The sequence below is a fragment of the Hydra vulgaris genome, chromosome 04, assembly GCF_038396675.1.
Source record: "Hydra vulgaris chromosome 04, alternate assembly HydraT2T_AEP".
In the NCBI taxonomy this organism is placed as follows: Eukaryota; Metazoa; Cnidaria; class Hydrozoa; order Anthoathecata; family Hydridae; genus Hydra; species Hydra vulgaris.
Window position 1 is genome coordinate 28,163,917 of NC_088923.1, and position 16,795 is coordinate 28,180,711.

The 16,795-nt window shown below is 29.2% G+C and overlaps 1 protein-coding gene across 4 annotated transcripts in view; it reads right to left on the reverse strand.

Moving 5' to 3' along the window:
- Window positions 1-3,178: 3,178 nt before the first annotated feature.
- The window catches only part of LOC101235387 (nucleolar protein 14), a 66,353-nt gene continuing 52,736 nt past the window's right edge, over window positions 3,179-16,795 (reverse strand). For all 4 annotated transcript variants that reach the window (XM_065795975.1, XM_065795973.1, XM_065795974.1 and 1 more), the window contains 5 exons: window positions 13,156-13,189; window positions 12,560-12,681; window positions 5,202-5,289; window positions 3,395-3,465; window positions 3,179-3,320 (listed from right to left, as the gene is read on the reverse strand). In XM_065795975.1, coding sequence (XP_065652047.1) covers window positions 3,215-3,320; window positions 3,395-3,465; window positions 5,202-5,289; window positions 12,560-12,681; window positions 13,156-13,189 — 421 coding nt within the window. In that variant the 3' untranslated portion in view covers window positions 3,179-3,214. The remainder of the gene's footprint in view (window positions 3,321-3,394; window positions 3,466-5,201; window positions 5,290-12,559; window positions 12,682-13,155; window positions 13,190-16,795) is intronic.

Consider the following 16,795-nt stretch of genomic DNA (forward strand, 5'->3'; position numbering starts at 1 on the left):
ACTTTTGCAAAGCTATCAAGTAGGTTCTTTTTCTTTAATCGAGACGCTAATAATTCTGCAGCATGCTTAGAATGTCCTAAATCGCGAACAGACTAAAACACTGAGGCAAATTGAATTGTTTAGCATTAGGTCAGAAGTCTTCCAAATCTGATAAAAATTCTTCTGTTTCTGTAGCAAACATGCTTTGTTCATCGTCTGACAAAAATTAACCTTTAAAAAATGTAACAGGAATCTCGTTAGAATGTTGAATTGGTCTAATAGCAGAAGGAATATTGCGATAAGCTATTTTTTGTCTCTACATTCTGCCAATACCAGGAATATCGACAAGGCAAAAGTAGCAGTCATTAATGTGGTTTAGAGGTTTTCACCAAACCATGGGGATTCCGAAAGGTAAATTTGCGAAGACTTCCTTCACAAATACGGCACTCAGTATGGAGAACTTTTTGTCTTGGTCACCAAGATTAATATTGAAATACGATTTACATGCTAGTTTTACAAAATTAGTAATGCTTCATCGTTGTTGAACAAGTATATAGCAACCACAGATATAGCAGAATGAATTAGGATTCTGCTTGAACTTATGTAGATATTAAGAAGCCATCATATTATATATTTGATCTGAAAAAAACTATGACATTGTTACTTTTTTTTATAACTATTGAATGAAAACACCTGAAAAAATCATAACCTTTCAAAAATAATAGATTGGTTATTGCAAAAAAGAAAAAAATAAAGCTATAGCTTGCCAACAAAAACGGAACTTATATTTAGATTCAGCGTTTAAAAAATATCTTAGGCAAGAGAAAAAATTTTTTTTTTTGTAGACCTGTATTGTTATGTGTTAATAATAACATGTGAATATGTATTACATGAATAATTATGTGTTAATAATAATATGTGCAATACTTTTTATATAATTATTACAATTATAATAATTATCTATACTTGTTACCAGGGAGGCACAGTGGGCCAGGTGGTGGACAAAACCTAAAAAATAAATATTTATTATATTCAAAAACATATATTAAAACATATTTGTAATACTCTAATTTAAAGTTTTGAAAATTGTTTTGAGTATAATAGTATCTTTTAAAGCCACAAAAATTGGTTGCGGTTTCATTTATGATAAAAAACTTTTTTTTTTTAAAAAAGCGTGAATTTTTTTTTTTATACATTGCTATAATAAACAGTAACTTTTAAAATCTTATAAACTTACGGAATTAGTTTACATATTTAAAATATTTAACAGTAAAGCTTTTCGAAAAAAAATCTAAAGTAAAGATCAGTCTTTATAATACACTTATAATCTGGCTTTAAAATAACGAGGTGAATTTTTAACATTTATTACTTTTATTTTGTACAAAAAATGTCATATTATTTAGGGAGCCAACGAGAACCTATATTAAATACTTGAACTAGTAAATGTAATATGTATACAATCGATTTAAACTAAATACATTGCCCTTAACTTCTCCTTTTGGGTTTTTTTAACTTTTCAAAACAATGACTTGTAACTTATGTTATTTGCTTGAAATCAACTTTTATTTCTTGTAAACAAAAATACATGTTCTTTATTATTTAATTTCATAACAATTGCACTGTTTACTTAACAATTTTTTTGTTTAGTAATAAAATAAAAATTGGCGGCATTTACGGATTTATTCAACAAAATAAACTAGTTCCTAATGATATACCATTCTTTTCATTGAAATTAACTGTTCTAGTTTCTGCAGATATTAAACTAGAGGATTCTGAGTGAAAAACTTTATAAAATTATAATGTAAAAAGTTAATAGCTGCAAACAATGATAATACTCATTTTGAGAGAAGTAATGAAAATTGACTAACTCAGGATTTTCAATACACCTACGGTACATTAAATGCTACATCATCAATCATCAGTTAATGAAGTTGGGAAACCATGTGGCTCTTTTGAAAAGCTTGTAACAGAACAAAAAGAAAAAGCCTAAGAATGTTAGTAATATTTTATTTACCCATAAATTACTTCATGCAATAAAATTAAAACTAAGAAGTGTGCTTAAGTACGAAACTGGCACAAAAATTTCTGAAATTTGAAATAAAAACCTCATTAAACCTGCTTAGATATATTCACCCGATGAAACTTTATCATTAACTATTAATGGTGATATATCAAAATCAACATACCAGCTTCTAAGAAATGGTGCTGAAAAAAAAGGCTGCCACATATCCTTTATATAATGGTATAAGATCTTCAAAAGCTAAATACTATCCCAAGAACACTTAAATAGATGGCTAGTCAGTACAAAATATCGCTAAAAGATCTTTTAAAACACACTCTTAAAAAGCTATGTGATATACAAACTACTGTGCTTAGGAATTAACTTAACTAACATTTATATGCAAGACTGGTTTTGATGGTGCTACAGAAAATAGTGACGAATGAAGAGTGCCTGTTAATTAGTTGTATAGTACCTTTAGAACTCAGTAGACTTTATAACAATAAAAACGTTGTAATATCATTCACCCAGAATCTGCGGCCAATATATTAAAAATAAAAGATTATTATATATAGAGATGATAAATAATCTACAGACTTATTCAAAACGTCGTGAACATGTAATAATATCAATGATAGAGTTTAAAATCTATTCACTTATTTATATTTTTTATTTATTCCTATATTTCAAATCGATTTCATAATAATATCGATAATAGTTTCAAATCTAGTGATAAATTTTTATTTTTCCCGAAGTAAGTGCGCATTTTATGATTAAAGTTTGTTGCATCAATTTTTATTTTAAGTTTATTCCGCCAGAAGAGTTGGTTATTCATTTCCACGATTTTAAGAAATTTTAAGGAGTTATATCCACGATTTTAAGAATTTGAAATTAAAAAAACTTAAATACGCGTTTTTAAAGTCTTATAAAGTTTGTTAAATAATTTTTAGTATTGGCAACTATTTAACTAAAATTTATAATAAAAGTAAATACATCTTAATAAAAAGTGGTTCTTTGGACATATAAAGGGTTTTAGTAAAAAAAAAAAGATCAAAATAATTTTGTCTAATATCCGGCCTACTGTGGGATGTTAGAGTATTTGGGATCTAACTTTCTTGCTAAATCCTAGATTAGTTTAATATTCTAACAGGTTTTTATTAAAAAGCAAATTATTAGTAATTATTAAAAAATAAACGCAAATAAATAAAAAAATATATATACAAAATTTGTAAATATTTATTTTCTTATTTTTTTAGCACTTTTTTGCATTTCTCGAATTTCTTTTCGTTCATTAGATAATGCGTTTTCTAAAGCGCGTACTTTTTTACGTCTATCTGCATCCCTGTAAAAAAAACCCATTGTTTTAAAAAACTCATTTGACAATAAATTTAAACTGATTTAAAATTTAATACTAACCTATCAAGCGTTTCTTTTAATTGTTCTTTTGCTAAGAAGTGAGCATCCTTACGAATTTCACGCATTGCACTCTGGAAAAAACAACAACAAAAAAACATTAAGTACAACTTTAATTTTTGTTTTAGGTGCCACAGAGCACCGCGGAAGAGCATTTGACAAGGAAGTTCACGACTCCTTTCGTACTGATGGAGCGAAATATTCCCAGAGCTCGCGTTCTAACCACTGCGCTACGGCCGCTCAAATTATTACAATATTAAACTTCATAACATTAAGCGCAATTTTTGACATTCCAAAAAAATTATGAGTATAGTAAAAGATCTATCAAGTAAACTAATACTGAATGAATACTGAATGCTGTTTAAAAGGAGGAAACGTGCGGATTGGTTCAAATTAAGGGTTACAAGGATGTACTAGAGACCAAAAAGGAAAAGTTATTTTATCTTGAATTTGGTTATGACATCATCGAATTAGCCTACCATAAAAATAAGTTTGAAAAAACCCCCAAAAACAGACATGTTGCCCAGAAACTATTTAAATAATTGAAAACAGTTATAAGTAATTGAAAACAGTTATATGTAATTGAAAACAGAAGGGATCATCCATAAAATACGCACGCAGTAAAAGCACTGCTTAAGGAACCCCTCCTCTTTGTACGCACCTAAATGCTTTCAACAACCCCCTCCGCCGATGCATACGTACGCATAATTCATTATTCATTACAAACCCCTTTCCCCGATGTGTAAAGTTTTCAAAACATTAAAAACATTAAGTTAATTCGACATATTTCTGTTACATAACAAAATATTGATTTTTTAAACTCGTAAATTCAATGCTTTTGAAAAAAATAAAAGAAATCAAGTTTTAGGAGAGAAAGAGAACGAAAGTTGGTCAAACTGCGTACGTACTCGCTTTCTTTACCGCCTCTTCCCCCCAAACCTGCGTACGTACTTTATGAAAGACCTTTAAGTAAATGAAAAGTCCTTTAAGTAAATTAAAGCCTAAATAAATAAATAAATGAAAAAAAAAAAAAAAAGATTTGTTTTTCTTTTAATTTATTCTAATTAGCCAAAAATTAAACTTAAAATAAACGAAATAATGTAATCTGCAATTTTTATTTAATTTAATTTTTGACTTTGAATAAATATTTCCTAAATTTTATTTTTATTTCTTATATTGGCCAGTTTTTATAGTAAATAATGAAATCACAAACAATGATAAGATTTAAATACGTTTCAATCTTTTAATGTCGTTAATCTGTCCTCTGTATAAAATACATCACTTTCAAATAGCCTTAATCTCCCCTATATATAAAATACACCACTTTCAAATAACCTAAATCTCCCCTATATATAAAATAAACCGCTTTCAAATAGCCTAAATCTCCCTTATATAATGTGTATAACTGCAACTATTTTGCAAGCAACACATATTACGCCTTTGTACGTTTAGTACAGTATGGTTTTGATTACCCTAATGATTTATCTTTTGATTATCCTATTGTCATGTGATTACTTGTAATGTGGTATAATTGTGGAAAGACCATTTATATAACATATAACATCATTTATATAACATATATTGAAATTTTCATTTCAATATATTGAAACTCATTTATAATATCGCAAAATGATACTTTGTAAATTAAATAAATTTGAAAAATGAAAAAACTACAAAAACAAAAAACAATATGATACTTTGTAAATTAAATAAATTTGAAAAAAATACAAACTACAAAAACAAAACAAAAAAAAAGAGAAAATCTAAACAGTATTTTTATAAAAATGAAATAAACCTTGGTTTAACATACCTTGGTTTCTTTTTTAATTTTATATTTTATTTTTTCTTTCTCATTTTGATTTTTATCACCAGCTCTGCGTTTTGATCGAGGTTCATAACTGTTGCGATAAAAAATAAAATCATAACTATTGGGAGAAAAGTTTCATAACAATTGTTGCTATGATAAAAAAAAATCATTACTGTTGTGCAATCATTTCATAAAAATGCTGTCAACGAAAAATTGTAAACACAATTTATTGTTGGCACTAATTTGTTAAATATTAAAAACGTGCATGGCACAGATTATATCAACAATTACTATTCACAGGATACAGATATATATATATATATATATATATATATATATATATATATATATATATATATATATATATATATATATATATGTGTATATATATATATATATATATATATATATATATATATATATATATATATATATATATATATATATATAAGCTGCTAAATGACGTCAACGACAATCCAAGTTTGCTTGAAAGGGTCATAACTGGTGATGAAACATGGGTGTACGGTTATGACGTCAAAACCAAATCACGATCGCCGCAATGGAAGCACCCTGAATCACCAGGACCGAAAAAAGCACGTCAAGTTCGATCAAATGTTAAGGTTTTGCTTACTGTTTTCTTCGATTGTAATGGCGTAGTTCATCATGAGTTCTTACCACAAGGTCGTACGGTTAAAGGAGTATTACCTTGAAGTTATGCAATGTTTATGTGAAGCAATCCGAAAAAAACGCCCGATTTATGTCAAAACAATTTATGGCTTTTGCACCACGATAATGCACCCGCGTACTCTTCGTTGCTTGTTCGTAATTTTTTGGCAAGCATAGATGACATTAAAAGCGCATCACTGAATGAACTAAAGGCTATCCCAAAGATCAAGTTTGAGAAGAGTTTCAAGGATGGGCAGAAGCGCTGGCACAAGTGCATAGTATCAAATAGGAACTACTTTGAAGGAGCCAACATTAATGTAGACAAATAAATAATTATTTTTTTAAAAAAACGAAAATTCCGGGTATTTTTTGAACACACCTCGTGTATATATATATATATATATATATATATATATATATATATATATATATATATATATATATATATATAATATAAATATTGTATTTTGTCAGGTCATATTATAGGTACATTATATAAATATTACAGGCATATTATATAAATATGACAGGTATATTATATAAACATGACAGGTATATAAATATTGTACTTTGTCAGGTGCATGATTATCATGATCACCCTACTACTGGTAACATGTAAGTATCTAGTGCAACCTTTTACATGTCCTGCTGCCTCGTAGGATTCGCTTTTTAAGCAATGGCTAGAAGAACTTCCCACTTCCTGTTATCAATAATATCTAATATCTGTCATGTCTATAATAGTATCTATATTCGTCTGTTATATAATTGGAAATGTTTTAGTTACTGTTAACTTACCTGTAATTTACTATATACGAATGTTTGTGTTCTGTTAGAGCCTCTAGCATGGTGTTCAACCACCCAAATGTTACAACATTTATGTTTGTGTAGTGTGCAAACCTATGGTTTTGTTGTAACTCAACCCTAAACTACAATATGTATGTTTGTGTTCTGTTTGAATCTCTAATGTAGTGTTAGCTCAAATAGTGATTACAACTACATAACTATATAACTCATTCCTTGATTTCCAGTATTCCTATAGTTATAAAACAAATTTAGAAGGACAAGCTTTTCTAGGCAAAGGCTAGAAGAATTAAACTCTTTTAAAAAAACTGTCTTAGTTCTCTTTGTTGAGTAAATGCTAGAGTTAGTGTCTTGATAAAAATAATCATTTTCCAAATCATGATAACTGTCACCGCCAAAGATGTTTGTCTCTGGAAGATACCTGGGCTAGTTTTTTAGAATCAGAAGTCAGTTATAAATCCATGTATAGGTGTTAAATCCATCATGGCTTTCTGGAGTATGACTGGGCTGGCTTGGTTTAGTTCAGAGATATATCTTTTATGCTGATTACTAACAACCCAAGACTCTAATGAACAACATAAACAGCACAGACTTACACATTACACCTATACACCCTTATGCACATACAGCCTGTTTACACCGTTTGCATGCTTTAGATATTTCTCAATTTTAGATATGGTCTTTTAGAAATTTAGATATGGTCTCAAAGCTACTTTAATTGGGACTGTAGAGAAAAATTTACTTCTAAATAATATCTTTTCCCGCTTCGTACATCGTTTTTTGTATCACAACTTATATAATTGTTGTATCACCCAAAAAAAATTTTTAACGACTAATTTGGCTAACATTTATCTGGTCTTATTACAGTATTTAGTTAGTCTTATTACAATATTTAGTAATATGTTATTTATCTGCTAATTTTCATACTATTACTATTATAAATTTCTATTATATAGAAATTTTTGTTTATTATCTTACATTCATTACTCAGCTTTGCTTTAATTTTCATATGCACATTTTTTGTCTTTTATTATTATTCAGAGAATTTCTTATATCCTTTACTACATGCTTACATTTATGTGGATTACATTTTTAATGGTTTTTGTGCGACATTTTTTCAACATTATTAATTAAAATACATTTTTCTCAAAATATATTTTAATTAATATAATATATTAAATATAGATTAAAATAAATCAAAAATCGTAATATCAAATGATATCGCACACTTGCCAAAACTGGTTCAAAATTAAGATTACACTACCCATTGCAACAACAAAAAGCGCGTTTAAACAAATTTTTCTATCTTGGTCTTTTTTATGTGGGATCTATCAGTTATTAATTTGAGTTAAATTAATTATTGTTGTGGAATTTATTTTTATTTATTTTAATTATTGGGTTATTTTTTAACAAATTATTGCATGATTCAGTTGACTATATACTTACTTTATGTTATAATATTTTTATTCTTATAGAGAATTCATCCAATGAAAATCCCTGAAGATCATCTTTCTAAAATTAAACACTGCATTGCCTGCAAGTACAGCCTGTAGACATTTGTTTAGTGTAATTTTTAGGCCAAATCATACAACAATGGTGGATGAACACTTTGAACAGCAACTGTAATTGCATGTTAATAAAAACATTTCAAAAGACTTTCGATTTTAATAATGAAAATTTTAGGATTAAACTTGAATATTTGAATATTTTTCATTTTATTTCTATATTAATTAAAGTTTTATTTAAAAAATAAAAATGTTTCTTTTTATTTAGAAAAGTACTTTTTACTTTGTAACAAAAAAGTATTTTCAATCTATTTTACTTCTTTACTTTTACTTAAGTATTTTCAATCTATTTTACTTCTTTACTTTTACTTAAGTATTTTCAATCTATTTTACTTCTTTACTTTTACTTAAGTATTTTCAATCTATTTTACTTCTTTACTTTTACTTAAGTATTTTGGTTTGCTGGTACTTTTTACTTTTACTTAGTACATTTAGCACTTTTACCTTATACTTAAGTACATTTAAAAAGTAATGATGATGTTAGGCTCAAGAAATTTTTAGAAAATCTTCAACAGTGCCATTAACAAGAGTAAGTCTAACATTTTTAGTTCATAGTTAATTTTATTACCTCTCCAAAGGATAAGAAAGAACTATTTGTAAAGAACTTCTAATTTGACTTTTTGAGTATGGCCATTAGATTTGAATCTAATGGCCATACTCTTCCTACCATTCGAGTTAAACAGGTTAACACATTGTTAGACATCCAAATCACTCCAGCTTCTGTTGCTAAATCCATTTCTCATATAAACTCTTCTTGTGGTCCAGACATTATTCATGTTATAGTCTTAAAAAAGAGGTAACAGGAAATCATCTCTATAAAAAGTTGAAACCATGGATTGGAACCACATCATTTTCCAGCAGGTAAGCAAGATTCAATCAAGCATTTATTAAATAGTCTTCTCTCTATTATTAGCAAGATTTTTGAGCCTTTAATCAACAAAATCCTGACATCTCATCTTGAATCTAATAACTAACTACTCTTTGAAAATCAATATGAATTTCGAACTTTTGATCTACAGCTGACTTGCTAACTGATGTAAATAAAAGATTCTATTGTTTATTAGATGGAGGCAGCATGGCAAGGAAAATTGCTCTTGATATATCAAAAGCTTTCGATAAAGTTTGGCATGCTAGTCTTCTCCATAAGCTTGCTTTATATGGCGCATCTGGAAAATTTTTTGAGAAAATGTTTAATCATTTATTTCAACCTGCAGTATTAAAGTTGTCTTCGACAGACCAACATTCTTTTTCTTTTCCAGTAACTTCTGGGGTACCTTAAGGTTCTATCCTTGGTCCTGAATTGTTTCTTATCTGCATTATTTTTTTTCCTGATAGTTATACATCTAAAGTAACTCTATAGGCTGACGACTCAATTTTTTACACTTGTCTTGACAACAGGCGATTGATCTTAAATCTGATTTCTCCTCTGAAACAACTTGGGGCTTGCAGTGACTTGTGACTTTTAGTTATAATAAAACTCAGTTATCTACAACAAACAAATATTACAATATAGTTGACATTCCTATATTAATTAATAGCAACCCTTTCACTGAGTCCGCTACTTTGCGCTTTCTTGATAAATAGAATGCTACATACCACAAATTTGGGGTCAAATACATAATTGTATTTTTATTTGGTAAAAATAGGCTAATTTGGCGTATTTGTATTCATATTGTATTTGATTAAAAAGTTTCTTAAATATTTGATTGATATGCATTTGCAATTCCATAAACTAGGTTAATCGGTGTTATTTTGGGAAATACCATAAGCTTCTTTGTTTTTTTGATTATTTATACTAAAATAAATTAAAAATCTAATTTTAAGGGATATTTGTTGGAAGACTTGTTTTCATTCTATTTAGTAGACCATTTTATCAGTCTTGTCTTGAAAAAATTTTTATATTTTTTCTTAACCTAAAGAACTAATATTTGTATTTGGAAAATGTCAATTGCATATATTTTTATTTGAATTTTAATTTGGTAACCTACAACTAATGTATTTGTATTTAATAAAATGTATTTGACCCCAAACTTGTCTATTACATAAAATTTTTATGAATATTTAATGATACCTTTCTTAAAAATTCATATCCGATGATTCCTTGTTTCAAAAAATTATTCAAATTCAAATTTACATTCAATATCTTAACATACTTTGCAACGATGAGATAAACTTGTCCCAATTATCTAAAATACTGATTTTTTTGTCAGGATGTACACCAAAAAATTTGTTCTTTTCATAGATCAGTCTGTTTATTAGCCTTTAACATCATGTAACTAATCTTTCAAATAACCCAACTTTCAACCTAAACCTACTACATTTGACTAGTGTGTAGAGATAGCATCTGCTTCTCTTTATCAGACTCTCCATTTTCCACTTGTTGTAAGGTAAAATTTATAGTTTTTTAAGTCTTCTGTCAACCGTTACTCTTTAATAATATTCTTTGTTTTCTAGTAACTCTCAACTTAATAATACTTGAATTAGTTTAAAAATACCAAGAAGAATTCAAATCAATTAAACTCTTTTAAATTTCTCATTAGTAAATATTGATTTTGCATAATAGTTACCATGCAAAACTCAACCTGTTTCTTATTAAGTAGACTATAGTTGTTTTTTTCTAGCTCATGCTGAGTTGTTAACTATTGTTAAATACAAGGATCATCCAAATCATAAATTGAAATATTTCATTGTATTAGTAAAATATTATGAAAAAATCTGTAATATATTTTCCACCTAATTTTGCTTTTAGCTGAGTTGTTTCCATTTTTTTTTAAAGTTTTCTTTATTTTTGTATAAGCGATGAGTGAAAAAGCTTAAAAAACACATATATTACAAAAATATATACCTAAATTTGTATGTATGGTAAGCATTTTAGATATCTGGAAAAATTAAAAATTAAGAAAAATATCTGGAATTCCAGAAATATCCAGATAAAGATAATCCTTGTAAATAAATTATATCTGAAAAATTTATTGTATACTGTAATTTTTTAAAAAAATTTTTTATTGTATTTTTTTAAAAAAATTTTTTATTGTATTTTTTTAAAAAATTTTTTATTGTATCTTTTTAAAAAATTTTTTTATTGTATTTTTTTAAAAAAAAGCAACAGGTATATGCAAAAACACCAAAAAAATCTCAATAACTTTTTTATTATTTGCTTTTAAGAAAAACTGTTTTGAATGTGTTTAGAGTTGCTTAAAGTTCTTCCCAGCTAGTTTGATTTATTTTTAAGAAATAGTTTTGTTGTTACTGTTAACTGAACTTTTGTTGTTTTTTGTATGTGTACCCCAAAAACCGCATTCAATTTATTGATTGTATCTCTGCAGCTAGTGAACCTATGAGGCTGAAATTTGGCGTGTCCTAATATTATTTGATCTGCCTTAAATAAAACCAGTTACTGCTAACTTCATCTTGGAGAAAGTACCCAATGCACCACAAAAACCACAAGATAGGTATACCTAACATTGTTGTAGTAACCTATTGTTATAATAATTTAATAAAGTCTGCAGCCATTTTAGATGTCTGTGTTATTACTGCTGTGTTCAAATATTGTTTTTAAGAAAAATATATATTATTTTCTTTAAAAAAAATCAAATACAATGGTAATTTATTGTTGTTGTTTTTTATTTCAAAACATAGTCTATAAAGTGATTTCTATAAAATGTACCCCAAAAACAACAATAATACTTATATAAAGATTTATAACTAGTTGAGAAAAAAAAAACAATTTTCAGTATCTAGTTATAATCCATAGGTAATAGAAAAACTATATTTTGCTAACTTATTCTCTGATATGGCTTCTAGGCTCCTACAAAACAAAAAAAACTAAACACTTATATAATTGAAATTTTTACTATACTGCAAATACCATACTGATACTGCAATTGCCAAATATTTAACAAATTAACATTTTATTTAAAAAAAACATTTAACAAATAAAAAAACCACTAAAGCTGCTTTAATTTATATTTACTTTTAATTTATATTTATTTTTAATTTATATTTATTTTTAACTTTCATTTATTTTTAATTTATATTTGTTTTTAATTTATATTTATTTTTAATTTATAGGCTGACATATTAGCTATCATAACACATCAAGTTTTTTGAATCTTTTTCTACATGCTAGGTCACTTTAGTCAACATTGTGGTTTTTGCGGTATGGTTGTTTTTGCGGTATGGTTGTTTTTGCGGTACATATACCTGTAGTTGACTTAAAAAATTCATAACTCCTGAAAATAAAAATCATGACTGCCATAAATATTTAAAAAAATAAATATTATGATATAAAAAAGTTTTTAAATGTATCAATAATTATTAATTACATACTCAACATCAAACTTTGGTTCAAATAATGGTAATGGAATAGGTTTTCTTGCATGAAATGTTAATGGGGTCCGTACTAAGCTATTCTTGGAGCACATTAATGATAAAACTTCTGCATGAAGAGACTAAAAAAATAGTTAAATCAATCATGTGTAAAGTGTGTTTAAAAGTTAATACAGCTTTAAATTTAATGTCAACAGAGTCCTGGCTTACCTGGGTAACTCGGTTTAGTTGGCTAACCAAGTTAAGCTGATAAACTAGGTTTATCAGGTTTAGCTGGCTAACCAGGTTTAGCTGGTCAACCAGGTTTAGTGCTTAACTATGCTTAGCTGAAACAATGTCTGAAAAAAATGGCTGAGCGAAAAATTATTTATACCAATTTCTTTAAACAATCTACTAGAGTTGGTATCTTAGTCATCTAGGTACAGATGTTAACAAAATGTACAAAGCATTTTCTATTATTTACCATTACTGATTTTTCACGCAGTTAAAAGATCAACAACAGCATATGTAACAATGTAACTAATTTAATAATCTGTAACTTTAATTAAACTCTGGTGCTATTTTAAAAACAATTAATAAAAATAATAAAAAATTACTTTTATAGTCTTTGGATATTTGTCAGTGGGCATTCTAAAAATAAGGCTATACTTGTCAACTTTCACAAAAAAAGAAAGATTTTCAAAAAGTTTGAAAAAAAATAAATAAAAAAGGTGTTTAAAAAAAAGGAAACAAAAATATAAATACTTACATTCAATGTTTTATTTTTTAACCACTTAACGAACCGATTAATTTCCAAAAGTGTGTCAAAAACAAATCTATTTTTTTTTTAAATTGATTTTACTGTTTTAACCATGCAAAAAAGGAAAATAATAATAATTAATAAATTTTAATATATTTTAATAATTTATGACCTTCCTAATTGACCTTTGAAAACTTGCTCGACATATGTCGAGCATTGCAATATTGCAATATTGCCAACCCTAACCCTAACCCTGCACGCACGTCTGCAAGCGTAGGCTCATCTTCTTCAGAATCATCGTCTGAGAAACCTTCACTGTCACTGGAATCACTCCTCTCATCGTCAGACGAACTAACATGAACTGAGTCGGTATCGCCCAATAAACTTCCTTCGTCACTGTCGGAATCCATCATATTTATAAGTAACACAAAAAATGGGCACAAATAATTCAACAATGCAGGTTACGCAACAGATAATTCATGCAAAATTATCAATCACTTAAAAAAAAGTCACGAAACAATGCAATGCACTTCCAACCGCCCATGTGTAAACACTGGCGCGTGGCAGTCATAAAAAGAAGAATTTATCGTACAGGAAGCGCATCAGATATCATAATAACCAATCAGAAGCTTTGCTCGACATATAGCGAGCTAGCTCTCAAAGTATACCAATTTTTGGTAATGCTCGACATATCTCGAGCAAATTTTTTTTGGCTAAAAAAGTTTGCTCGACATATGTCGAGCAAATTCGTTAAGTGGTTAATACTTTAATACTTATTTAATAACTTTTAATACTTATTTAAAAATAAATATATAATACCAATTTAACTCAAATATTTAAAACTTTTTAAGACTTCATTCTAAAATTTGAATAACTTTTTTTTTTTTTAAACATCATCGCTTCCAACAAGGCTGCAAGCAACCACTAATTAAAATTAAAGTTGGAAGTTACTGGAAGAGAAAAGATGAAGAATGTAGAGCGAGATAACGATTGCCAGACAACTTGAACGATTGCAAATTATATGAATCAGGAAAGCAAGACGAAGGAAGCGAATTCCAAAGAACTGATGTTCGAGGAAAAAAACTAGACGAATAAGCGTTTTTGGAGCACTTAGGAACAGTCATAGAAAAAGAATGAGACTTAATTGAATGACGAGTAACACGAGAATAAATTTTAGTAGATGGTACAAGAGACACTAGCTCTTCAGAGCATTGCCCATTATAGTATTTGTAGAAAATAGAAAGTGAAACAACTTTACGACGATGTGATAATGGTTGGAGGTTGGCTACAGGAGCAGGTCCAATTATGTTTACAATGTGTTTTTGCACCTTGTCTAAAAGAGAAAGGGCATCATTAGAAGATCGGTCCCAGATATGGCAACAGTATTCCATACAAGGCCAGATTTGAGATTTATAGAGATAGAGAATAGAATCCGAAGTATGAAAGTGTCGAGCTCGATAAAGAAGTAACCTGCAACCTGCAAGCTTAGCAACCTGCAACCTTAGCAGATGCTAATTTTACAACTGATTTGAAATATGGTTTCCAAGAACGATTGGAAGTAAGAGTTGATCCTAGAAGATGAAGAGTAGATGACTCATCGAGTACATCACCATTCATAAATATAGGGAGATCTAAATTATTGCAATAACGATTGGCTGAAAAAAATTGAGTTTTATCTGAATTAAAGTTCACCAGCCACTGTGAGCCCCATGCTGTAGCAGAAGTGAGATCCTTTTCAAGCTCAAATGCCCCCTCCAAGCAATCAGAGAATGTTGGTTTCTTATCTCGACAAGAGTAAATGGTAGTATCATCAGCAAACAATGCCACCTTAGATGTGAGAATATCTGGAAGATTGTTAATGTAAATTAAAAAGAGTATAGGGCCAAGGATAGAACCTTGAGGAACCCCTGAAGTTACAGAACAAGAAGAAGAGTGCTGTCTGTCGAGGGCAACTTTTATACTACGGTTAGAAAGGAAGGATTCAATAATCTGTTGTAAGGTGTTGCCAGATACACCATAAGAAAAAAGCTTATGGAGAAGACCAGCATGCCAAACTTTATCAAAAGCTTTTGAAATATCAAGAGCGATGGCCTTAACCTCTCCACCTTTATCTAATGCACGATAAAACCTATCAGTTATTACTGTTAGCAAATCAGCTGTAGAATGAGAAGATCGAAATCCATATTGATGGTCAGAAAGTAAGTTATTAGATTCAAGATAAGAAATTAGGTGTTTGTTAATTAAAGATTCAAAAACCTTGCTTATGATAGAAAGAAGACTTATGGGACGGTAGTTAGACGAATCAGATCACTCTCCAGAATTTTTGAAGATAGAGATAACAGATGCCGCTTTCCAGCAGGCTGGAAAACAAGACTCTGATAAGCACTTATTGAACAGTTTTGAGAGTATAGACGATAGCTCCGGAGAACACTTCTGCAAGACAATAACAGGTATGTTGTCCGGGCGACAAGCTGTAGAAGAGCCTAGGCAGGAAATCACTTTAGATACAGAAGCTGGAGTGATACGAATGTCAAGCAATGGATCAACCTGTTTGTTGGCAATATCAGGTAGTACGCAACTTGTGGAATCAAGAGATAATATTGATGAAAAGTTTTTAGCAAATAATTCAGCTTTGTCTTTAGGTGAGGTGACAAAGTCTGAACCATACAAGAGAGGTGGAATTAAAGATTTACCCTTATTATTGATACTATTAAAGATTCTCCAGAAGTCATGAGAGCCTAATTTTTGAGATGAGATACGAGATTTCATGACCTAAGAATAGCGGGCTTTGGCGTTAGACAAAACCTTTTTACAATGGTTTCTAGCAGTAATAAACAGACTTCTGTTTTCTGGAGTATTGTTTTGCTGATAAATATTGAAGTAATGGTTTCGATTGGCAATCGCAGAAGCACAGTGTGAGGAAAACCATGGAGGAGAAAACCAGTGAGGCTTGACCTGGAATAGTCGAGAGGGAACAAAAGATTCCATGCCAGCCTGAATCCATGTATGTAAGAAGCACGTTTGTTGATAGGAAGACAAAAGATTTCTACCCAAGGGCCATCACGAAGAAAATCACGGAGAGAATCCCAGTCAGCTTTATTGTAGTTGTAAGAGGTTCCATAATAGGGGGATTCAGGTGATGAAGAAGAATGAGATATTAGTTTTAGAGATATCAAACCGTGATCAGAAGCACCTAAGAGTGAATGTGGAGAAACTGAGCACTGGCTAGGATCAGAAACAAGATATAAGTCGAGTAGAGAAGGTAAATGATTCGGGTTGTCTGGAAAGCGAGTTGGAAAGTTGACTATTTGAGTTAGGGATTGAGAAAGGCAAAAGTTGTGGGCTTTAATGCCTGCCGAATCACTGACACTAGAGCCAAGCCATTCAGAGGTGAGCATTAAAGTCACCGACAACAACTATATTAGCTGATGGATAAAGAGTGAGGGCTCGGTCAATATGATCAGAAATAACGTCAAAAAGTGTGCAGTCTTGAGATA